The sequence below is a fragment of the Ambystoma mexicanum genome, chromosome 9 (genome assembly GCF_040938575.1).
Source record: "Ambystoma mexicanum isolate Mex_15411 chromosome 9, UKY_AmexF1_1, whole genome shotgun sequence".
NCBI classification, from domain to species: Eukaryota; Metazoa; Chordata; class Amphibia; order Caudata; family Ambystomatidae; genus Ambystoma; species Ambystoma mexicanum.
The window spans coordinates 819901082-819926925 of record NC_090931.1 but is presented as its reverse complement, the minus strand read 5'-3'; the positions used below and the strand labels follow the sequence as shown (position 1 = coordinate 819926925).

Here is a 25844-nt window from a genome sequence, read left to right as displayed (position 1 = left end):
ATATTACACTGAGTTTCTCATCAAGTGCAAGTCTGGTATTGTCCATAGTAGTGGTAATGTTCTTATCTACACTGTGTGTGCCATTTCAAAAACAAAGCATTTTAGTGCTCAGATGCCGTTGGAACGTAGGCGCTTGACACCCATAGATAGACATGTTTACCTTTTTAAAACAAGTAATGTTTGTTTAACTATATAATAAAGTGTATACATTTCAGTGTGCCTAGGGAGTGTAATCTTTTGGATTATTTATGGTGATCAACTGTACCTAACTACTAGCCTTCTCCCAGCCTTGAAGTCTGACTGTTCTGGCATTGCTACTCCGAGAGCTTGATTTATCGTTTTGTTGGAAACCCTTTCTTGCCCATACGATAGCGAGTTCCCCTCACCAGAGGGTTGTGGAAACAATTTCCTAAATAGCAGTGCTAACAATAATTGTAATTTAATAATATTCCATCAATTTAAGAGGTAATTTAGGGTAATGGGCATTGACGATCCATGAGCTTTACTCCCAGATTCAGATTATTTCTCTCAGATTTCATCATATTGAGCCTCTAGAATGATTATCGCAAACCCAACTGAAGGACTCAATTTTCTCACAGTGCAAACTGACAGCATAAGCTTTAGAAAACAATTGAGAACTTCATGAGGGTTACTGTTAATGGTAAAGCCATACCCAAAAGTCTGTGTTTAATTTTTCCAACCTCCAGTCTCAAATTATATTGTTTTCCCACACCCTAACAAACCCACTGGTCGGCCGTGCTCTCCTAAGAAAAAATCTTTTTGTATCCATCAGCTGGCATAGTTGAACAAATATATTTGTGAATTGGTTGCCTCAAATTGAATCACTTCTAGGGTGTAAAGACAGATGTAACAGAGTTTTTATAATGGATGGAATGGTGATTTAAATAAGCATGTAAATGTTTTCAAATTATATATGGAATGGTATACACTCCATGATATTCCAAATGCACAAAGCAGCTCAAACTATTTCACAAAATCATCTACGCTTTAGGTTGAAAGCACATTTACACAAACCTGTAAGTGGCTTAGTAGTCTATGTACACAGCTATGCTTTATCAGAGTTCACTTGAGTCCAACTTGGGGTTGAAAAGTAGTCTGGCAATCCCCATATATCAACTCTTTCAATATAAATCCTGAGTTTTAATGTTTGGAATGAAAAGTAGAAGAATTGACACCCACCTGCTCTTTGACTTCTGTGTTGTGCTCCCCTTCGAGGATGAGTGTTACAGCTTGCATGATCTGCTTCCCGTGAGTGTTCATTATCTGGTCTATATGCTAACAAAATAAAAAGAGTCAAATAGATTGGCAGACCTTGCATCAATTGCAACTTTTTCATAAGTGCTTAATGCTGGATTTCTCCCACTTCTTAGTACTTTAATAAAAGATTATGTTATTGTCTAACCTAATGATACTCAATGTGAACCTAATGATACTGAATGTGCTGACCTCATAACAGTGTCCGAACCTGCAAGCATATGATTCACACAAATATCTGAAGAGTGCTGAACTTGCTGAGCTATCTTCACAGTATATGATTTTTAAACTCCAACTATTGGAGGGACGGTGGATAAACAAGTCTACAGAACAAAGAAAGAAGCGGAAGAGTGTAAAACGTGCAAGATACAAAGCTAAGCAGCATTTCTTTGAAAGTCCTGGTGAGTATCGGTTGGAATGAGAGTTTTCTTCAGTAGAATAAGGTAGCTTATACTTCAATAACAAAATGCAAAAATAACCATATCAATGAAGGATGCGAGTCATATAATCTGGTTTATTTTTGAATGGCAAATCACCATGAATTGTGAAAAGGCAAATCACCATAAATAGCCAGTATGTAACTTAAGCGGAGGACAGACCAATCTTAAAAATGGCTGCAATGGCAATTGCAACTCTTTACCTATATGCAATTACACTTGAACGTTCACTTTTCCAGGATATTCTGGTACTACTGGCACATATTGGAGGCTAAACAACAAAAACAAAAAGAGAACGCGATACATTTGATAGGGCAAACAAATTAACATACTCAGAACAAGATGAGATGACAAGAAAAGAGACTGGAAAAATAACTGATTTATCTCCAAATGTTATTGGTACATTTTGGACAATTTAACTTAAAAACATCATGTGATGACATTTCCTTATACATAAAGGACATGAGAAGTTGGAGCACCTTTAAAGTCTACCTCAGGGAGCTAAAAAAAATCTGTTTCAGGGGGCACTGTGGTACGCCGACGAAGATGCTGCCTAAGAGCTGAGTTCCACATGATATAAATCTTGGGTTTAAAATCTGGCGGTTTGAACCTCTGGTGACAAGTAACGTATGCCACGAACAACGGTGAGCTGCTGTACCAGCTGATTGAATGTGGAATGAAACCACACAGCGGAATGTGAGAAACGATGATCTGTTGTGAGCAAGGCAGTGGGGAAGCTACGTGGACCGCAGGTCTAACGCGGTGTGCTACACTTGCAGGCAACAGACAAGCAGGGAGGCGTGCAGCATACAGCCGACCCATTCCCCCATTGGGGACTGTGTGTTACCCTTGTGACCTCCGTTGGCAGAAGCATCGACCCGCTGAGGGCAGTGCGGCGGCGGGAGCCACAGTCGCGAGAGGTATGCTATTGTACTGTCTTGAGAGTCCACGGCGGGCAGCCTGGGTTGGAACCGGTGCCGGGGGACACACGCGCAAACACAGCGGTGTTGAGCGGGCCGGGTGGGATGGGCATCGCCCACCGACATTCCGACACATCAAAGTGCATGTGCAGACCCCCGAGGAGACATCAGACGGGATTGGTCGGCGTGCCCCGGGGACAGCAGTGAATTGTGGCGGGCGGCCGCACAACAAAGACAAGAGTCCACACTGCGACCGTAGTGTAAAAAAAATAATAACAAACCCCCACAAAGTCATATCGGTGTCAGCCCCCATTGGTGCACCCTCCGACCCCCCCTGTCGTGTGAGGATGACATATCTTGGAAACCAAAACCCGAGCAGTCAGTGAATAATAGTCCAACAACATTTTACATTTTTTGGAAACACAGATCACAGTTTATTGGAGCATACATACAAAAATGGGGGCAGTCCCAGCCCTAAAGCACCATGGTTCATGACCATCTATATCACAAAAAACGCCTAGCCCCCAAAAAGTGGGGGAACGTCTGACTGTTCCGGTGTCCCATTGCGCCTCTATGCATGTCAAGGCACCGGACATTTGCGCCAGATTGGTGCACAGAGTGCTTCTCCATCGGGCCACTGCACATGAAGGTGAGGAGTCTCCAGTGCCCATAGGGATCCAATGCCAGTTGTCCGACTTTGGCTCGGGTACGGCCATCAGGAAACAGCCCACGGTTAAAGCCATGGGAGGAGGACTGCAAAGAGGCCGTTCTTGCAGTCCTCCTCCATATTTGTAGGCTGTCCCCAGGGCTGGCTGGAAATGCCTGCCCTGGGGATGCCCACCCCCACTCGCGATAGAGCGGTAGGGGTAGGAACCTCCATAGCGCAGAGCGGGGGGGCTGCCAGAGGGGCGCCCACGCTATGTGGGACGGCCCTTCGAGCGCCCCCTGCAGGGGCTGGTACATCCCCTGACACTGCAACGTTACAACGGCCACAGGGTTGGGTGGCCCGCACTGCTGGTGTGCTGCTGGAGCAAAGCAGTGGTCACTTGCCCACACGGCGGCACAGCCCTACAACATCAACACTGTGGCACTGCAGAACACTGGCCTGGAACTAAACGGCAACTGCACACAGAGACCCATTAAATTATCACACGGCCATCAGTGTAATATGGTGTATGACTGCACATAAAGAAGCACGCCCCCAAATGAGGGAGAGGGGCAAGAGTAATGGATTCATCTCAGGCAAGGCGGTCAGAGAAACTAGGTGCTCACTCCTCTGTGCTCAACACCACACTAAGTACTGAGAGAGTACAGTGTGCAGTATAAATTAGACGTGGTCACCCATCACATCATACTACCAACACTGCTGTTGCACGGGGGGGGGAAGATCCCCACAATAGCAAGGCCTCTAGCTGGGAGGCAGTGTAAGAACAACATAGTACTCCCATTTCAGGTACCCCGGTGGACGGGCAGCAGGGACAGTCGCTGACAGGACCACACTACGAACAGGCATAAAGGTAACCGGGCTACCGGGGGTGGACATGACATGTGGAGCTAAAGGAAACAAGAAAGGCCCTATGGATGACTACACAAACATGAACACTATGGCGAAAACTGAGGATGCCAACAGACCACCTCAGCGGTGAGTCAGGCCCACGCAGAAACAAATACGGACTCATATATGGCAGCATTGCAAGCAGGCTTTTCCGCAGTGCACAGCAAACTCGATGATATAGGCAGCAATATTGTCTCCAACAGAGCCGACCTGCAGAAGGTGAACGCAAGAGTCACGCAGGCGGAGACTAGGGTGAGCGGACTGGAGGACACAACTGCCACACATGGCAAAGACATTGTAGGTACTAAAAAAAGCCTAAACGCGGTGAGGGTCAAGTGCGAAGATTTAGACGCCAGATCACGCCGGAACAACATTCGGGTGGTGGGCATGCCCGAAAGGCCCATAAACGTGGCAATGGAAGTGTTCATAGAGGAGGCTCTCCGCACTCTGTTCCCCCTAAGCACAGTTCTCACTGCAATTCCTCATGGAGAGAGCTCATAGATCCCTAACTCCACCACCCAAACCAGGCACCCCAACGTGCACCATTATTGCTCGCCTACTGAATTACTGCGACCGGGATCTGATACTCCGGCTATCACGTGAAAAGGGCACCTTGTCTGATGACTCAACTAGAATTCACATCTACCATGATTTTTCAAACAGGGTGCAGTCTGTCCCACGTTCATATGACCAAGTCAAGAGGGCGCTCAGAGACAGGAAAACACTGTACACTATGATGTTCCCAGCTAAACTCTGCGTGCAACATGGAGGTAGAGCTCATTTCTTTGAATCCCCAGAGGAGGCTATGTCATATATCGAGCATAATATTCCAGCTCCGGCTAACAACGGCTGACATTTGGGTGGATCCTTTACATGAGGCGCAGACTCCACATTTTGGCACCCCATGAGGTCATACATCCCCAAAGGTTCTTCTAAGACACCAGAGGAACATGCAGCGGCTCATGTTGGTTGAAAGTTTTGATGCTAACTGTTGTGGCCACACAGTGCCGCCCACTGTTACAGATAAGGAAGTTGTGGTATTGGAATACACTGTCCAGTTGGGGGGATGAGGGAGGGAGGGAACGGAGGGGGGATTGTTGTGGGTTTATTACTCGGAAAATCTGACAGTTGGGCAGGTAATACAACTTGCAGAGTGCACTCTAAGGTTGTTTGCAATGGATTTAATGTTAGTGAATGGCAATGGCAGGGTTGAACAGTAGGCTGAGGCTCCTCACATGGACCGGAAGATTAGAGGGCTGGCCAATCCCATCAAAGCACAGAAAATACTGGCCTACACCAAGAGACATACGATTAATATTGTAATGCTGCAGAAAATGGATGCCAAACACAAGGTGGTGGAGTTGTTTGCACGAGACTGAGGCCCGTTACGACTGGGTACGGATTACTCCACGCAATCCAGAGGTGTGTTGACCCTTATACACCAACGCACAGGGTTTCAGCTTACCAAAGCTAGTGTGGACACAGGGGGGGAGGGGAGGGTGCTACGGGATCATATGGGGCTCATTGGGTAATCAGGAGTTTATACTGGTCAATGAATATGGCCCAAATGTAGACAAGCCAGACTTTTACTTGCATATTTTTTACCACCTATCACCACTGGGCGACACCAAAGTCATCTGGGGAGGGGACCTCAACACCAACCCTGAGACACAGAGACAGTACTGCTAGGAACCTCAGGATACCCACCAAAGCGGCATTGGCAATTCTCCAGGGTATGTCCTTTCTGCCTCTCATGGATGCTTGGCGGGAGCTCCACCCTAACCTAGAAGAGTATACCTTCCACTCCACAGTGCATAATTTTAGTTCACAAATTGACTACTGGCTGTGTTTCGCAGAATACATAACGCATGTAAAAGAATGCTTCATCCTTCCACGCACGCTATCGGACCATTCACCGGTACTGTCGGAAGTGGCAATGACAAGCCTGGTACAGTGCCCCCGTCTATCGCAGATGCCACCGGCCTTGATACAAGAAGAGGCCGTCATAGAACCCCTGTAGGTACATATCACAGAATACTTTGACCGTAACATGGGGGCGGTGACCACGGTATGGGAATCATTCAAGGTCTGGCTACGGGGCCCTCTACTGTCAGGGGGACATGGTACACTACGGGTGATCAGAACGAACTGCACCATACGGAATGTACGCTATGCTTCCTTGAAAATGCACACGCACTATCACCGGGGGAAGACACTGTTACGCCCTTAAAAGAACAGTAAGAGAATTATAGGAGTCTTGCAAACCATGAAATACTATACATCACCCACCCTATAAGGGCCAGGAGATATGAAGAGGGGAATAAGGCAGGCAAGACCCTAGCCAATCTAATTAAAGTAGAACATAACATTAAACCAATCACAAGTATAGTGGAGGGTGATGGGGAAGTGCACACTGAGGCAGGCTAGATCGATAGTTTTCCTATAATTCTATGCAGAACTTTACGCAAACACTGACCAGGTATCAAATCAGCTAGAACAGTACTTGGGTTCGTTTCCACTCCCCTAACTGGAAGAAGAGGAAAGAGAAGTATTGGAACACCCCAGTCACACTAGAAGAAATAGGTCAGGCAATAAAAATCTGACAGCAGGGAAGGCCCCTGGACCTGACGGTCATCCGGTAGATTTATATAAATGCTTCACGGCAGAACTGGCCCCTAAGCTAACGGCGGTGTGGAGGCCCCATCAACCGGAACACTACCCCCCCCGTCCATGAGTAAAGCCGTGATAGCGGTCTTGCTCAAGCCGAACAAACCTTCACACAAACCCACATCCTACCGCCCCCTAACGCTGATAAACACAGACACCAAAATGTTTGTTAAAGTCATCGCTAACAGATTACTACCCCACATGTATAAACTAGTACACCCAGACCAATCGGGTTTCATCCCCACGCGCTCCTCCTCCCTGAACCTACGTAGGTTATTCGCCATAATATCCCAGCTAGACCCTACAGCAAAAGTGATTGTGATCTCGCTTGACGCTGAAAAATCATTTGATTCAGTATCCAGGAAATATATGTATGCTATATTGGGACGTCTGGCTTCGGTACACGGTTCCTGGGCTTTATACGGCTACTATACAAACATTCCTGTGCTAGAATTAAGACAAACAACACCCTGTCACCTGGATTCTCACTATATAGAGGAACACGACAGGGCTACCCATTATCTCCCCTCATTTTCGCCTTCACTATTGAGGGAATGGCAGCGCTTATACATCACAGACACACATGGCGGGGCGTCTGGATCCGTGGCCCTTGATCTCACTCTACGCAGACGACGGTTACACTCACCTGGTATCCCCGGGGGCGTCTGGAAGGCTCTGAGATGTGGAACCCTGGATGCGTAGTTGCCCAGTGCTGCATGATTAATCTTAGTTATTTGTAGGGTGAGCTATTCGTCCTGTGTTTCTTGTGCAGGGGCGCTTGACGTTTGTTGGCGAGCTGCCCGAGTTGCTTCACTGGTGCAGTATGCCTTCCTTGGGCCCAGGCCTGCTGTGACCCCGAATCTGCTGGTAGGCAGGTAGGTTTGTTAATTGTAAGTCTTTGTTCTGTTTATGGTGGGAATTTGTTAATCTCTTTATCTCCTTCTTTTCAGGTGCGAAGGTCTTGATGCTGGCGTGCCGGATGGAGAGGCACGTTTTCTAGGTAAGAGAAAGCACGAAGCGCAGCGCCTTTATTGTCCTTTAAAGATAACCTGTGTTTTCTTCTTCTCCTCCTCACAGGCCGCTGTGGTGCTGCGAGTGGATGAGAGCGTGATCAAAAACAGGCCCCTGGAATCTGTTAAGATAAGTACAGCGCTGTGCGGTTGTTTAATATTGAAAGCGAACCTGAATATGTCTCTTTTCCTTTGCAGATGTTGCTGTGGTGCTCCAGATGGAAGCGTGGAGTAGCGCGATGGAATTCAGGTAAGACTGATGGAATTCGATGTTTTGGAAGCGCGCGTTCTAATATTATTTTTCCCTTTCTCGTTATTGCAGGTCGCAATGTTCGAGCAGCAGCTGTGGTAGAGGTTCGCCGAAGTGCTTAAGCTAGTACTCACAGGTGAGTGATGTTTCTTCTTCTCTCGGTTTCCACAGATTGCAGCCCAGTTGAGATGTTGAGTGCTGGATGGTGTTTTCTCAGGTAAAACAGAATAATCTTGGTCTTGTTCTTGCAGGATTACAGGAAGTTGCTGAAGACCAGGAGCTGGACACAGTGAGTGTCACGCTGCTGGTTGCAGAATAACATGAAGCGTGTTCAGCAGTCAGGGTGTGGTTTATATAGCCCAGGGAAAGTAGTTCCAGGCCTGTCACACCCAAAACACTAGATCGCATGGCTTGGTTCTTAGAACTAGACTGTGTGAGTACTTCCATGTTGGATTTAAAGGCCCATGCACATAAATGGGACCTACTTTGAACAGCCCTTCCTTCCTACATATGAGCCTGGTGCCAAAGGCGCCAGGACTGGCTCCAGGAGCTCTTTTGCAGTGGTTTAAAGGCCCTCAGAGTTCTGGTGGGAGCCTGCCTGTGGCACAACTTGTGCCCCCACACAGTGGTCATGACAACAACACCCTATTGTACATTAGAGACCCTGAAGTTAACTTAACTCCGGTAATGCGGGACGTGGAAGATTCACTAAATACTCTGGGTACAAAATCAATCCGGCCAAGTAAGAAATGATCCCTCTAACACAGGGCACAGTATGGTCGGAAGCCATGGCGGACTATCGTTGGTCCCCGTGCTCAGCTTGCTAATTGGGTGTTATTGTGGTCACCAACAGACATAGCCTATACACTGACAACTATGAACCATATATGTCAAAGCTTGAAACCAAACTAAAACTGTGGAACAAACTTCCAATCTCAGTGTACGGCCGCATATCTCTGTTGAAGATCGTAGTGGTACCAAAGCTCCTATACTTATTCAGCAATATCCTGATCTGGCCCAGTAAAGTGTTCTTTGGTAGACTGCTGAAATTAGCATCTACCTTTGTATGGGGGGGAAGGGCAGCAAAAATAAGCTGGGCTAAATTATGCAATAAATATGACACAGGGGGCTTAGCTGCCCCAGATTTTGAACTTTATTACTATGCTGCACAAGGGCACTTTAAAAGGTAATGATTCCAGAACACAGAAAATTATGCCCAAATACAAGTGGAAAAGTATGCAGCCGCTCCTGTAGATATACGCTCTTTGCTATTTACCAAGTCGCATGGTGGTACCAGCGGGGGTGGATCCGGTAGACTGCACGATACGAGCGAGGGGTGAAATTTTCTGCAGGGTAGGGTGCACAAAGCCATACAGCACCTTTTCACCCCTCTGGCATAACAATTGATGATACGCAATGGGCAAGGTATTGCCAACTCATTAAACAAATATTCTCAATGCTAACCTCAGACTAGTCCAGTTCAAAATTCTAAACCACCTGCGCTCCACCCCAAAAAGATTGCGAAATTCGATCAGAATAAAGTATCACACTGCCCCAAGTGCAAGTCCTCGGATGCTAACTCTTTCCACATGTACTGGTACTGCCCAGCCATTAAGCAATTCTGAGAGGAGTGGCTGCCACTATTAGCAGTATACTGGACACCCAGATTCCCACCACCCCACTGAAATATCTGTTAGGTGACATAGGAAAAGTATCAAGACACGTAGGCTTTTCATGGTGGCTGGAGCCGTCGCTAAACATAATATCCTCAGAAGATGGAAGGCGAGAATTGCACCAACGATCCAGGCCTGGCTAAAAGACTTGATGTATATTAATGAGTGCGAGTTGAACTGCATCTCATACGCCGGGCCCACTAGCAGGCCCAAAGATATCTGGGTCCCACTCCGCTGATACTTAGTGGACAATCATGAGGTATCCCCAGCAACGGCAGGAGCCGAGGGACCATAGGTATACCCATGTAAAGGCTGAGTTATGTAATCTTGTATTTCATTCTGTATGTGTTGACTGATACCTGCATTATTATGCTGCAACCGTCAATGAAAAATAAAGTTTTAAAAAAAAAGTTTCAGACTGATCAGTAGCTCTTAAAACTCAATGAATTGCTCAGGTTGTGTTTTAATATTGTAAGGAAATAAAATGAAGCAACACCAGACATGTATACATTCAAAAAGAAAAGGTATGATTTATCTGCTATGTTAAAGCCAAAGGAATGATGAATAATGAAAGGGAAATCTGGCAATGGTAAAAACCTTAGTATTGCTCCAAGTGGTTGGATTTACTTCTGATACACAGTCAAAATGCAACCTATGTCAATGTATTCCCTGTCTTTCTAGCAACATCTAGTTATGCAAACGCACGTGGTTGGAACTCATAGGAAGCCCTGCAATACAATACAATCTTTATTGCAGGATGACTATTTCTTTACAGATGTGGGATTCACCCACATATTCTCTGTCCTTGATAAGCTGGAGACGGTTGTGAAAATCCACGAGATGTCTACATTCAACATGACAGTTTCTGAGGATTCTCTAGTCAAAAGAGGCATGACAATGGGTACACATACCAGCCTAAACTAAGAATGTCAAGACAAATATTGTGTTCCTCTGGAAATCGGTTCATAGAACAGCCTTGATGTGCAGCAGTTTCCCTGTGCACAACCCAAAACATTTTGCACTTCATAGAACATGGGACGAGTTCGATGGCGCCCTTCCTGAGCATCGCCTTTACCTCTAAGAGAAGTTGAGGGACGTGAAGCTCTTTCCTGGCCACAGGGGAGACGCGCGGGCACCTTCTTTGAAATTCGAGCGCGTGGCCCTGGGCTAGGGCGTCCAGCACCCAACGGTCGGTGGAGATGGACTGGGGTGCTTCGGTGGGGGCCCGACCCCACGGCTGGTTCAATCCTGCTTAGACGAGGCTTTGCCGCCTTGACCTCCTTGGCGACGACGGCGGGGTCCGCCTGACTTGCCTCGTCCCCTGTAAGCTTCCTGAGACGACGAACGGGCCGCTTGACGGTACGTGGAAAATCCGCCGCCGGAACCTTTGGAGGCGCCCTTGCCTCCGCCTCTCCGAAAGGGCGGCCGCCGTTGCTGGAGAACCCCGAGAGCCTGGGCCGTCTCCGCTTTAATGGCTTGAAGGGAATCGTCCACTGTTTTCCCAAACAGGTTGTTCCCATCGAACGGCATGTCCAGGACTCTGGTCTGTACGTCGTGACGGAAGTCCGTAGCCTTGAGCCATCCACGCCGCCTAAGGCACACGCCGTTGCCCAACTGGCGAAATCCAGTGTCGGCGATGTCCATCGCAATCGTGATGGCGTGGTCCGACGCCACCTCACCTTCCTGCAAGATCTCTAGGGCATCCGCCCTCTTGTCGTAAGGTAGGAAGTCCAGCAGGGGAGCCAGTTTGTACCACAGCTCCCTGTCATAGCGGGCTACGATAGCTAAAGCGTTGGCCGCCTTAATCGTCATCGCTGCAGACGAGATGACCCTGCGCCCCATCGTACCCCCCCCGCTTTCTTCCTGGCCGCCGCGGAGACGACGAAGTCCGGGGTAGGCTGTGCCCGGAGGCACAAGGGGGCTGCGTCCGGGACCCAGTACTTCTTCTCGTACCGGTCTCTTCTAGCCGGCGTAGTGGATGGGTTCTTGAGGAGGGCAAGGCCCTCATCCCAAATATCGTCCAGCAGAGGCACCGCGAGGACCGTCTTCCTCTTGGCCACGCGCCGCTGATAAAGGAAACCTTCCTTCTTCTTCTCCTCAGGGCAGAGCTGGAAGAGCTCGGATGCCCTGGCGATCATGGAGTGAAAAGATCCAATCTCGTCGGGCGGGGAAGCCCGGGTGGGTGGTGACGACGGCAGATCCTCGTCGTACACCTCGTCGTCTGTCGCGGCCGTGTCAGTCCCCGTGTCATCCCCTCGAGTCGTGGACGGGGAGGAGGGCTGAACGGGGCGCGATGGCTGAAAAGGAGGTGGAGGGTGAATCCTTCTCTTCTTAGGAGGGGGGCTGCCCAAAGGGCCTGGTTCCGGGTCCCCCGACAGGAGTGGCTCCTCCACTGGTAACGGCAGTCTCGTCCTTATCTCTGAGCATAAGGACTGTATAGCCAACAAAATGGCCGCCGAGTTGTCTTGCGGCGCTGGTAGAGGGGAGTCCGACGGGCGGTCAGGGGCCCCGTCGGTACCCCCGACGATGTCGTCGTCTCCTGCGTCGGGACCCCTCCCGACGGGCTGGTCTTCTTCCACGCCAACGCCGTGGCTTAAGACCTCGATCAGTTCTTCCTCAGAGGTTGAGGCCGAACCCACGATGACCTCCTGCGGGGGTCCTGTCGATGGGCATAAAAGAGGACTCCCTCCGCGGTGGCAAGGAGACTCTGAGCCCCGAGGTTGCCGCCACTGGTGTAGCCTCCACAGGCTGAGCCAGGGCCGCCGCGACTGTCTCTTTAGAGGCCTTGGCCGGATGAAGGCTTTCGCCACCTTAGGTGCGCTCACCGCCTTCTCCTTGAGGGGGGGGACACTGCCTCGCTCCCCCTCCGCCTTCGAGCTCGACCGGGGCCTCTCCAGGAGCTTCGCCGGGTGCTCGGCCTTCCTCTTACCCGACCCAGAGCGTTGGCTCGTGGTTGATGGTGCCGGGGAGGGTGCGCCCTGCCTGGCGCCCGTAGAGCCCGACCGTTCGGCGCTCCCGGTGCCAGCGGACTCGCGGTGCTTGGCCTTGTGTTGGACCCCCGTCGCCGGGGCGTCCTCAAAGGTCTTAGAAGACCGCTCGGATTTCTTCCTCTTCTTCTCGCCGGACGGGCTCTTCCCTTCCAGCCAGTTGGCGAGACGTTGATGGCGGTCCTTCATGGTCCGCTCTGACATGTTGCCGCAAAACGCACAGTCCTTCTCCACGTGCGTCTTGTCCTCATGTAGGCAGTAAAGACAAAAGGAGTGTTCGTCTTCCTTAAAGACATTCTGCAGCTGGCATCCAGGGCAGACCCTGAACAGCTTTCCGGGCGTCGAGCTTCCCTTCTCCTGGGCCATGACCGAGATGGGCCTGAGAAACTTCTGGAATCCTCCAAAAGCGTAGCTCGATGAAATCTTCACCCTTGAGGTGGCGTAGACGATCCGACACGGGTCCCCGTTGATCGGATGGAGAGTCGTGGAGCTTGAGGCTCTTTTGACCGAAAAAACAAAGTTTTTGAGAAAAAACATGAAAAAAATAGCACTAACGCTCGAGAGCAATAGCACGAGGATCCAAACACATGAACGTGCGGTAAAAATCTGAAGATGGCTGCCAGAGGCGGGGCTTAGGTAGAGGGAAGTCATTGGCTGTGGTCAGTATGACGCAGAGACCAGTGATTGGTTACTACTACGAAAGACAGATCAGAAACGAAACTGATACTGGTTTTTTCTTTACCAAGGATTCCCAGCCTGACGACGGGGAATATTCATGAGCATGTGAATCCATGCCAGACCCCATGCTGGAGAAATAAAGAATTTCTCTCTATATCCCTGCGTATTGGGTACAGAGTAAAGATCCTTGATCAATCCTGGTCTGTCTTTAGATAGATCAAACTGTAATCTGGCATATTACATTCAGTTGTGCAGATACAGTATTCTAATGAGCCGACCGGTTTCAGTGGTAGAGACCACTTTCATCAGGGCTGAGACAGCTGGCAAATAATGACGCTGTTGTTGTTACGAGTGGCTAAATATAGCTTCATTGAGTTCAAATGGACCAGTCTGTAAGGATACAGAACGGGAAGGGGAGGGACAGAAGGGGAGGGAGTTGGAAGGAGAGAAAAAGAGATAAATCGTGGCGGGGCTAAACAATGTGTTCTTAAGTCACTTGGTTTGGTAGATATCTTGCCCTCAACTTGAGTGTCTTCTCTCCTTGGAAATGGTCCTACAAGTGTGACTGTAGAGTTTTTAAGTCCCACTGCAGGTGCTGGCATAGTTCCAACTCCAGCATAGAGTACCCAGACGTGAACCACAATATGGTTTATATTAATCTGGGTACCTATTTTTTTTTTAATGACATAACTTCTCATTACTTTTAATTGGCAATATTCACAGGGAACACAGATGTACCAACACAACTCTAGTTAGATGTGTGTGTAGAGTACACATGTTTTTATATATCTCTATATATATGTGTCTGTACAGGTTTATACGTATATACAATCATTCCTTGTTCAACTTCATTTCATTTTACACAATCCACTTGATGTTCTCACCCAAACTGACTGTTGGATAATACCGGACACGATCACCTCATTAGGTGTGTTTCCATATACCCCATTGAGGTTGTCCATCAACTGTCTTTAAACACGCAGGGATCCCTTTGTCAGCAACACAATGTATGCCCGACATCAGAGCAGGACATATCCTCACGGGGCCAGCATTGCATGGCACCGAAGGCACGGGGGTTTCTCTCACTCCCCTTACCCCTGTGCATGCATCGGTACACTAAACTACAACTCCCATCCCCATGCCATGCGTAAACAAAGTGACACAAACACACTAAGGGGTCCGTAGTAAGTGACTCGCGCTACGTACATCACGTGATCTGGCAAAAAAACATCACATGATGGGCGTCGCGAGACTCATTTCAAGGCTTTAGGAGCTAGACCGCCCATCTTCCGGCGTCGGCAGTTCGCAGCTATTTACCCGCTCGAAACAGATTACTCTCCCGAGCCTGGACACACCAGAGGCTATCTTGACATCAAGACCCAGGTAAGCCCAGGAGCCACGCCCACAGCATTTTGCTCTGGGCGCATGAGTCAATTTAAAATAGACGTTGTGAATCAGACGTAATTTAACCACGTCTGATCTCTCTCCTCCCAATTTAGTGTGACCACCCCTCAACCACCATCCATCTGAACCAATTACTAGCTCCGCATCATCAGCGAGCACAGCCAGAGGGTCATCAGGTCAGTTCTATCTGCCTTGCTGTTTCTAATTCACCCTGCCTCATTTGTCTTATGTGTTTAACACAAACGATCACCAACTCAAGCCACAGAGTGAGATAGCAGTTGCACTACCTTTTGGATGTTAATCTCTCGTATGTTAGTTTCTGGATTTACTTGCATTAGGGTATAGCACCCCTGTGTTGCCAACCACCAGGTCTGGTACAGGTATACTCTACACACACATCTAACTAGAGTTGTGTTGGTACATATGTGTTCCTTGTGAACATTGCCGATTAAAAGTAATGAAAATGGCTGAGAAGTTATGTCATAAAAAATAGGTACCCAGATTAATATAAACCATATTGTGGTTCACATCTAGGTACTCTATGCTGGCTTTGGAACTATGCCAGCACCTGCAGTGGGACTTAAACTCTACAGTCACACTTTTAGGACCATTTCCAAGGGGAGAAGACACTCAAGTTGAGGGTAAGATGTCTACCAAATCAAGTGACTTAAGAACCTGTGTGAACCTACATGGGCTCAAAACTATGAGGAAATGTATGCAAGTTTGTTACTCTGTACAGTTAGGCCCAAAGACACATGGCTGGAACTTCAAGTATACATTGCTAAGTAAACTCCAAACTGATGTACGGTTCTGATACGTGGTACCTTATATGAAGTGTGTGTTCACTACCTTTATCTGTGGCCTTTCCCAACCTTCCAAACTATGCTGAGGACTCTGATTGTACGTCCCCAGAGCTTTGTAATAATGTCCCATAATGATGGCAATATCTCTGTAATCTGTGATTATATAACGGTCTTGTGGTGCTTTGCTTGCTAAGCCTAAATAAAGTTTAAAAACGTATCCTTTAATGGTCCCAATCTAGAGCCCCAGATTAGCCAGATACAACAAAAAAGATAACACCATAGGTGTATGCACTGACAAAGGTCCACATCCTTTTCCCTACACAAGCTGCAGAATTTGTTCCAATGGCAGCAGTATAAGGATTTTGTTTCTGGCTGATGGCAAAATCTCCATTATGTCGTCCGGGAGGTACCAATCCTAATATCTCAACCTCTCAGAAACCATGTGTGAAGGTTGAGTGTCTTGACCACTGGATAGAGAAACCAACCCTCCTCTCGCGAGAGAAGGTCCTCTCTTCGTGGAAGACGTATTTGAGGGCAGATGGAAATATAAAGAAGGTTTGGGTACCATGTCCTCCTGGCCCAATCCAAAGCAATTAGGATCATTGAGTTCCCAAACCTTCTCAACCTCCTGATCATGTGAGGAATGACAGTGAATGGAGGAAACGCGTACAGGAGTAGAAAATCCCAGTCCTCTACGAACCCTTCTCCTAGAGCTCCTCTTGGGGGAAATTCCCTAGAGCAGAACCGCTCGCACTTCCAGTCGACACAGGTCACGAACAGGTCTACCTGAGGGGTTCCCAAAAGGGTGAAGATCTCTTGAAGGACTTCCTGAACTAGCTCTCACACGTGGGAGGCTGTGCTCATCTTGCTCCGAGCATTCGCTGCTGTGTTCTCCTCTCCAGCTAGGCAAACTGCTGCTAGGGAGACGACTCCTTGAATTGCCTAGAACTGGAGCTGCATTGCCTCTCTGCACAGTCGTAGTGACCCTATGCCTCCGCTGTTGTTGAGGTAGTTCATGACCACTGTGTTGTCCATCATTATCAGGACATTCTTTCCCCGTACAGAGGGCAGAAAGGCCTTCAGCGATAGCTCCAAAAGGTTCATGTGTAGTTTGGGTTCCGATCGAGACCAACGACTGCTGACAGTTAGATCATTGGTGTGGGCTTCTCACCCAGTCATTGAGGCATCTGTAACTACTGTTATCTCCAGCCATGTCTGCCAAAAGTGTTCTCCGTTCAGAATGTTGTCCTTGAAGGCCCACCACAGAAGATCCTGTGCAACCCTGTATGGAACCTGAAGGAGTTCCGGCATTCTATCCGAAAATTGAGACCACTGCATCCTGTGGGGCCACTGAGGGGAACCCATTCTCAGATGAGCCTCTGGCACCAGGAAAATGCAGGATGCCATGAGGCAGACCAACAAAGTCAGAGGCCGGTAGAAGCTATGCACTCTGGAACTTGGTAACTATCCGCTGAATGTGTTCAGCCCTCGCTTTGGATGGTAAGGCTATTCCCAAAGATGCATCCAAGACCGCTCCTAAGAATTGGAGTCTTTGAGATGGTATCATATGGGAATTCTTGTAATTGAGAGAGAAGCACAGTCTGTGGAGAGAGTAGCAGGTTAGGTTGAGATGATACAGGGCCTGCTCACGAGACCGAGCCCTGATCAGCCAATCATCCAGATAGGGATAGACGTGAATACCCCCTCTGCTGAGACTCGTTGCCACCACCACCATAAACCACCTCAGGTCAGCTCAAATGGCAGAACTCAAAACTGATAATGAGAACTGCAAACTGCCAACCTCAGGTACTTTCGGTGCTTGTGATGGATCGACACATGAAAGTAAGCGTCCTGAACGTCCCATAACACCATCGATTCCTGAAGCTGGGGGGCCTGAAGGATCAGAGAAAGTGTAACCATTTTGATCTGGTCCTTCCAAAAGGAACTTGTTTGAGTGTCTCAAGTCCAAAATAGGTCTCAATCCTCCGTCCTTCTTGGGTATTCGCAAAAAGGGAGAGTACCACCCTTTGTTCCTCTCCGTCACAGGTACTGGTTCTATAGCGGTGTCCACAAGGCTTTCTAAGGCCGGGCCCACACTAAATCCAACTCTCTCTCTCTTCCTAAATACCTTCCTTCTCAAGCCCTTCGCTCAGCTACCTCCAACTCTCTAAGGGTCCAATGCTTCTGCAGGCAGAGAGTGGGGGTAGATCTCTCTCCTCTACATGTGCCTCCCTCTGGAATGGCCTTCCTGCCCCTCTCAAACTTGAGCCGGACCACCATGTTCCGGAAGCAGCTCAAAACCTTCCTCTTCTCTGCTTTCTCTCTCTCCCTTCCCTGCTGACCTATCTGTCTGCTGCACCGACTTGTTGCTTGGCTACTCTCAGAGTCTCAATGGGTAACAGGCTATTTCATGATCAGTCACCCCTGCACTGCTTCCGGGCCTACCATGCACTTAGGGGCTGTAACTGTAACCTCTACAGTCCTGTTCCACCTTGCACTTACCCAGAGCTGTGCTGCCCTGGCTGCACTTACTCAGAGCAATGCTGCCCTGTTTCCAGTGTCCCTCTCCCTGGCACTTAACTCCACCTTCCCCTTGCACTTCCTGTTGTCGCACTTGCACGATCTGAATGACAAGAACTAGTAAAATCGTTTGTGTTGTCCTCCCTCTGACTTCCCTTCCTTGTTTTGTCGCACCTAGAAACACTTGTGTACAGGCGCGTTATAAATGACTTATCATATAATATAACTTTCTCTAGCAGGCTCACAATTTCCTGCACAAAGAATGGATCTGGAACCTTGAAGGAATGGCTCTCCGGTGGATGGTCTTGCAGCTTTTTTAGAAAGGTAAGGCAGTAACCCTGGTCTATGGCATTCTTTCAGATGCAGTGAGTCTGCCTGCCACACGGGCCTTGTGGGTTAAGGCCTCAGAGAGGTTTTGAGGCAGCTGAAGCAGCAGCTGATGGTAAGTAGCCATAGCTTGGGCGGGCTTTGCACCACTCCCTCGTCCACCACGAGGGAATCTTCTCTGACCCCTTTGACCAGTCAGTCCTTTCGCTCTTCCAACTGAGGAATACAAGCAAAAGGACTTACCCCTCCAAGATGATCCACTGGGATGGGATGATTGTGGCTGTCTGACGACGGCTCCAAGTGACTTGGCAGCTGCCTTTGAGGTCTGCAGCTTCTCTAGGCTTTCATCAGCCTTGCTGACAAACAGCTGGGTACCGCCAACGGGCATATTGAGGAGCCTGGACTGCACGTCCGGTGGAAAAACTGACTTCCTCAACAACGCAAATCTGTGCATTACTATCCTTGCCACCATGGCTCTGCTAATGCCAGCAGCTAAATCCAATCCTGTTTGCAGAGACTCGTGCATAGCCCCCTTGCCATCTCGGCCGCCATAGCTACACAGTCCTACGGGGAATTGTGAATTTTGCTAAAGCGCAAGTGGAATTTGCAGACTTGAACGCCATACTACCAGCAGAAAATACCTTTCTTGCCCACGCGTGGAAACGCTGATCAACCCGATCTGGTGGGATGGTAGGGTATGCAGACTGTTTCGTGGTTGCCATTGCTGCCTGAACAGTTAGGCTTTCAGGAGTTGGGTGTTTGATAGGTAGCTAGGGTCGCTACTGTATGGCCTATATTTTATGGTAAGGTTTTTGTTCACCACAGGGTTCGCCGCGGGAACTGCCCAATTTGCCATGACCCTTTTCTGGAGAGCTACATGCAAAGGAAGTATGGGACACTTTTGTGGACCTTTATCCAGAATATCTGTTATGTCGTCTTGCTCAAACAGTGAGCCGGTCTGCCCCATCTCAAAGTCAATTACTCTAGTCATCGGCTGCCTATAAACATCATCAGCATGTTCTGCCGGATCCGGCTTGCCAAACTCCATCTCAGGTGAAGAGTCAACCCCATTAGCTGACTGCAAATTCTCATATACATCCTTTAGCCCGGATTCTTGTGAAACAAGGCTTTCTGGGACGTTAGGTGTGCTTAACTCCAATCGAAACGTGGAGTGTCTTGATCTGAGGGTTTATATTCCTTCAAAAATTGAGGATAAAGACTTAAAGAAATCTTTCATGGGTAGGGGTTTGTAAGATTTCTGAATTTCTTTTGGTTTGGAATCTAAAGGAGTCGATGGCTTCGACAAAGGCGTCGATGACCTCAACACTAACGGTGTCGACGGCTTTGACCTCAACATCTTCGATGACTCGATCTTTTCATCGACTGAGCCCTCGAATGGCTTGACACTCAAATCGAAAGAGTCTACGGCGATTTCTCATTGTGTCGAGATCTCGAGGGGTTGCCAGCCTACGTTCCGGTATCGAGGGTGCGCAGAATGTAGCCTTAGGCCTTTCCTTGTCTGCCTTAGTTGGCTCGACAGGAGTATGGCTTTTTACCTTCTCCATCGAGGGAGTTGGTGCCTCGCTAGAAAATGTTCAGCATTTTCTGCCTGAAATTCTCCCACTATGCTGGAGTGGAGGATTTAGTTGGACAGGTTATACTCCTTTCCGGAGAGGAATCCGATGAACTCAAAGTGTTCGATTTCTAATGCATTTTCTTCGACTTCCTCGAAGATGACAAGGAATGATGGAATCCGCTCCTTGAATGTGAGTGTTTTTTCAACCTTTTGTCTACAGCACATTCAATCCCAAGAAGTGCTTACAACTGCGGTGCCAAGATATCCCTCACGGACCCCCAAGGCCGTAGTAATCAATCAAAGTTTTCTCAGAGAAAAAACTGAAGTGTGTTGTAACTCTTCGATGAGTTGGCTTTGGCGGAAAAACGTAACTGAAGCCAACAGGCACTGCGCGTGTCATATATACCAACGATGATGTTGACTCCGGGATAGAAGCCCTCAAGGGACATCAAGTCCACTATATCGAGCCACAGCTCCCCGTGTCGAGAAAAAAAAATCCAAAGCAGCTGAAGCTGGAAGATATATCATAAAAGAAGGCTTACGTTGGAGGAGAAAATCCATTCGAAAGAGGAATTATGCTGTTGGTGTGTGGTTTGGTTTCTGAAATGTTGGCCACTGTGGTAGGTCAGAAGAAGGAGAGGGACTCTGATCAGACATTTCACTGGTATATTTATTAATAAATTATGAATAAAGCATATCTTTCCCTAATCTAAAAGGTGCCCCAACCTAATGAAACTCGCTAAGGTGCTTGTCAGTCTGTGAATGTCTAACTGAAAAGCATCCGACTCTAACCTAACTGACCCTACCACTATTCTTAACTTAAAGTCAGGAGAATGTCTCCCTTCTCCTGAGGTTGGTTGACTTGTTCCTCAGCCATTTTTCAATACATTATCTTCAAATAGTCTCTAGTGATCACTTGTATGAGTTTGTACAGTTCAATTAGTAGAGTCATTAAGCTTTGTTTCTTTTCTTGTATCCTTCTACAAGGGTAGATCTTTTTCTCCTTGCCTGGTGAGCTTAACCAACGCCTGTTCCTTCTATGTTATTTCTTAGCTTCTTGAACACGTCATAGTCTTTGAATTCCCTCTTCTCTGGCTTGGGCATTTTCTTTACAAAGGTCCACTTGATCTCAAGTTTCTCTTTTATAACTGGTTCTTGTTTTTCACTTATTCTTTCTTGGTATGAATTATCATGACTTGGCTTATTCTAAGAATATTTCTCTTTCGCTTCGGTTTGTACCACACTCATCTCCAAACTGTGACTACCATGAGTATTCCAACAATGTTGCTTGTTTACTCTTGGTATATTCTCTCTCACTGGACTGTGTCGAGTATGGGCATTCCAATAACTATTCTCATTCAATTTTGTTACGTTTTTCTTTTATTTTTACTGTGACGAGTAGGAACATTCCAATAATGATTCTCATTCACTCTTGTTCCATTTTCTCTCTCTTAACTTTGACGAGTCTAAGCATTCCAATAATGATTTCCATGTCCTCTCCCAGGTCTCCCATTATCCCAGTTACCTTTCGTGTTTAGGGTTATCATCACCAGGGTTCTCATTTGTCGAGGATTGCCTCTGTTTCCTCTTTCTCTGGAGTCTTGGGTTTTCTCGCCCGCTTCCTCTACCTTTGTTTGTCCTGGATGGCGTTCTGGTATATAAGGTACCGACTTCTCTTGACTCTGCCGGTGCAGAACGATTTTAGAGTCTTTGAAAGGTTCTGCTGCCCACCACGATCTTCCTGTGGTAGCGTCCCCAGTCTCCTACTTTGCTGCGTTACTCCACATGTCTGGCTTCTGCTCGCCTGACTTTCCTGCAACCGACAGTAGCACGCCTGTCACTTTACGGTCTTCTCTGACTGCAGGACACTGTTCGTCTCACCTCTGCTGCTCTCTAGAGTCAGCATTTATCTCTATTTGGAACTTGCTGCCCCTCTGCTTATTTCCCCAGGCTCCTCCCCTTTCTAGGTTGACATAGCCGCGGGTCTTCCCCTGTGCAAGTAGCTGTTCCTGTTTCTTTTTCAGTTGCAGAGTCTCTTCTCCTCCATGCGTCATCTCCTTTGTCTCAGTAGACTTTGAGCTTAAAAGGAGGTTGGCAATAACATATATTTGCCTCTTCTTCACAGATGCTATTATCAGGAAGATTAAAAGGATGCATCTTTCTATAGGAAGTTCCTCCTGGGAAGGGGAGTCCCTGTCTCTCCCAGTAAGGTCTCACTTGCCTCTACCCCTAGGAAGGGTACTACAGAGCAGGCTCACCTCCCTAGCTGCACAGGAGGGGGTCCCCCTTGGTGAGAAAGGATGAATTCCCACAATTCGCCACACTATTTTTCTTTTAAAAAGTTGGGTTATGCTTGTGAGCCTGAAGTGTTTCAGTCGTTGGTGGTAGTCCAACCTGTCCTGTAGGAATAACGGCAAGCTACATTTACTTTCAGAGTGGATTAAGGAGTTGGTTTGCAGAGGACACCAAGTAGAGGGCGTGAGTTAGGAGTGGCATGCTGATAGGAAGAATCTCTGGTCACATTGGTATATGCAAGGGACAATGCTTGGATTAATTAACTGGAGCGTAAAGGCACAGGTTAAAACCCCTAAGGCTTTAAAGCCATAGGCACAGGAAAGAAGAATGCTAGACATTTTCTTAAACATGTGTAAATTAACCAAATGCAATATTAAATATGATGTCCTTGGAGAGTTGTGGGTTAGGGGGGTTAGTGGCGGACAAACACGAGTGCATTTGGGACAGTCTAAAAATAGACGCATTAGAACATCAGGACGCATCCATACACCATTTAAAGCATAAGGGAGCCTAAACAATCGACAAAATAAAATGTTTGCATGTTATGTGGAAGGTACATTTGCGGAACGTTATGTACTCGCTCGTGGGAACTGGTGAATGCTGGATATGCAGGAGTTGTTTTTAGCCCCTGTTTATCCAATCTTAATTTCAAGCCCAATTAGGGAAAAGCTGCTTCATTCCACCAGTGCTCTGGGCACAGAGCTTCCATGATGAGAGGTAGCGCCGCGCACAGCCTCTAACTCTATCTACAGGCCCAGAACTCCTGCAATGGCTCTTGGGCTACATCTATAAAGCTTAGTTATGGAGATTAAAAAAAGAGGAAAAAAGAAGCACTTAACTGTAAAGTGGGTGCATTTTCAAATGTTCTTTTACTCACAATATCTTAGGGTTCTTTTTCATAAACACTACTCAAGCTTTGTCATAGTATTAAAGGAAACTAAAAGGGCGGGGTTAGCAGAGGCGCTAGGAACAATAATGCACGGTATAGAGGGGGAGATTATAACAATCACCTCTGCTTAGGGGGGTCTTACAGAGCTGGCAACGGCTCGCCAGCACAAGCCTAGGTAGGCCTGAGCGAAGCAAGTGCCTCAGAGATGGCTTAAGACTGCTACTGGCCCTGTACGCACACCTAAGCAGGGTTAATTACTATTCGTGCCAGTGGTTCGTCCAGGGTGTGGATAGTTTTCTTTTTACGGGAGTCCGGGACAGCGTGTATTGCACAAGCCCAATCTCACAGAGAACATTTTAAAAAAAACATGGCCCCCCCATAGAAAACAGAAAAGGGATGCGGCCACGTCCTGAAGGAGCGGCGGTGCCGGAAGCCCTAGAAGGTAAGTGGGTGGGGGATTTGGTTGTGACTTGGAGGGAGGGGCAGGGAGGTGACAAAAAAATGGCAGCACCCAGGGAAGGGACTCTGGCTGGGAAAATGCAGTTGGTACTATGCGTTATCACCCACGTTTCCAGCCAACTGAATGGCTGAGAGCTCTTCCTTGGGTGCCAAAGATCAATATAGGAGTTTATATTCTTATGTCAGTGTTAAGGATTCCAAGAAGCATTTGATCTGTGAAGTGGTGGAATGCCCTTTAAAGTAGAATATACATTTGCTATTACATTTGAATAAAAAGCCACAAGGGAAGGAAAATAAGTAATGCAGATGAAAGCACATAGGTCAAAGGAAATTCTGTATTTTCAAATGTATTATTCTCACACTATCCTTACAGTGTTCTTCAGAGAGTCCAGCAGGGCTTCTTTACTTACTGGTCGAGTTGACAGAAGGTTCCTGAGTAGACCCAACGTCTTCATTAGAACATTAACATCGCAGTCAGAGAGCAATCGGAATAACTGCTCTGTACTCAAACCTCGTAAAATATCCGTCTTTATCTTCTGCTCTGCTTGAAACGCCATGTTCTGAAGATGAATGGGACAAAGCATATTTCAAACACATTTTGACTTTAGTTCATACCTCTGTCTTCTGATGCCCCCTCAAAAGAGGAAGCATTCTCACACTTGAGCAAGAAGACTAAACTGATGGCTACAATGCTCGAAAGAAAATCTGCCTACATAAGAATGGAAAATTCGGGATAATAGAGCACATGTTAACTGTTTAAAAGGGTAGTCATTATCAAACAGAACTACAGTAGTGGAACACGTAGGAACAGAACAAAAGACTTTGTAAAGTGCTAACCAAATTAAACCGCTATGTACAGCTTAAAAGTATTTCCATAAAAAGTGTGCATTCTATATAAAGAGGCATCAAACAATGAATATTTGCCTAGTATACTATTAAAATGGATTTTCAGAATCAGCCCTGTGGGAAGATTCTAAGAGGCCGCTGTATTATAACGGACAGGGAAAGACACCGAAGTCTAGACAAACTATCAACGTAGGGCAACTGAGCAGTAAGGCTTAGATATAAGAGATGTGAGAGTTCTGAATAGTTGAATGAGAGACACACAGAGGACTCTCCCCAATAATTAAAGTTAAATAGTAAAGTATACAAATACAATTATTTATTAGGCCTAGAAAAACACCCTTTGCAATGAAAATGAAAGGCAAGTAATACTACTAATTCCACATTATGTGCATATATCGACATGATAGAAGGACTAAGTAGTCTATTTCGATGTGCATATTTTGCAGCTGCCATTGTGTGAACAAGCACTATGTGAGCGTGAAATGTGTAAGCGTTTTCCTCTCATCCCTGCATGCTGTGCTTGATCAATTAACACAATACAAGCCATTTTGACGTGGGTGTGCCGTTTTCATTTTTTCATGGTATTCCGGGACCCGGAGTGTGTTCGCCTGTCTTCGGTGGGTTTCTCTGTTTTATATATATAAATATATAATACACTACTCACCGTAATCATATTTCTGATGCTTGTATCTGCTTAGATTCGTATGCTGTGCATAGGCCGACATCTAGTGGAAGTTGCGGAGTATTACAGTTGTTGTTTTCGAAACTCGAAAAGAGACGTCGACACGGTGCGCCAGAAATACTATCCCTAGTGTGACGTCCACTGTACCCATGATCCCTCACGCATCGAGGTCCCTCAGATTGTTATTTTTCTGACATGAGGTAGCATGAGGTGTAACGTGAGTACAGTTGTATCCAAGCAGATATGTATCACGCAAGCTCATAAGCATCCATGCGCCTTCTCTCTGAGGGGAGGCAGGGTGGGCGCATGTGAGCCGATACAAGCATCAGAAATACGATTACGGTGAGTAATGTATCCCTTCTGAGGCTTGTGGAATCGGCTTAGATCACATGCTGTGCATAGATTAGCAAGCAGTGTTAGAAAAAGGAGGTGGGATGTGAGAAGTTTCATGAGCAAATACATGTCTTAGAACCGCTTGTCCCACTTGTGTACCTTTCTTGGAATGAGTGCCAATGCAGTAGTGCTCAGTGAAAGTATGTATCGAGCTCCATGTAGCTGCTTTGGAAATACTGTCTAAGGGGACATTTGCAA

At 47.3% G+C, this 25844-nt stretch overlaps 1 protein-coding gene across 7 annotated transcripts in view; it reads right to left on the bottom strand.

Moving 5' to 3' along the window:
• Window positions 1-25844, bottom strand: part of ARMC8 (armadillo repeat containing 8) — a 1620024-nt gene that overhangs the window by 283903 nt on the left and 1310277 nt on the right. For all 7 annotated transcript variants that reach the window (XM_069615827.1, XM_069615825.1, XM_069615821.1 and 4 more), the window contains 2 exons: window positions 24136-24285; window positions 1201-1296 (listed from right to left, as the gene is read on the bottom strand). In XM_069615827.1, the coding sequence (XP_069471928.1) occupies window positions 1201-1296; window positions 24136-24285 (246 nt within the window). The remainder of the gene's footprint in view (window positions 1-1200; window positions 1297-24135; window positions 24286-25844) is intronic.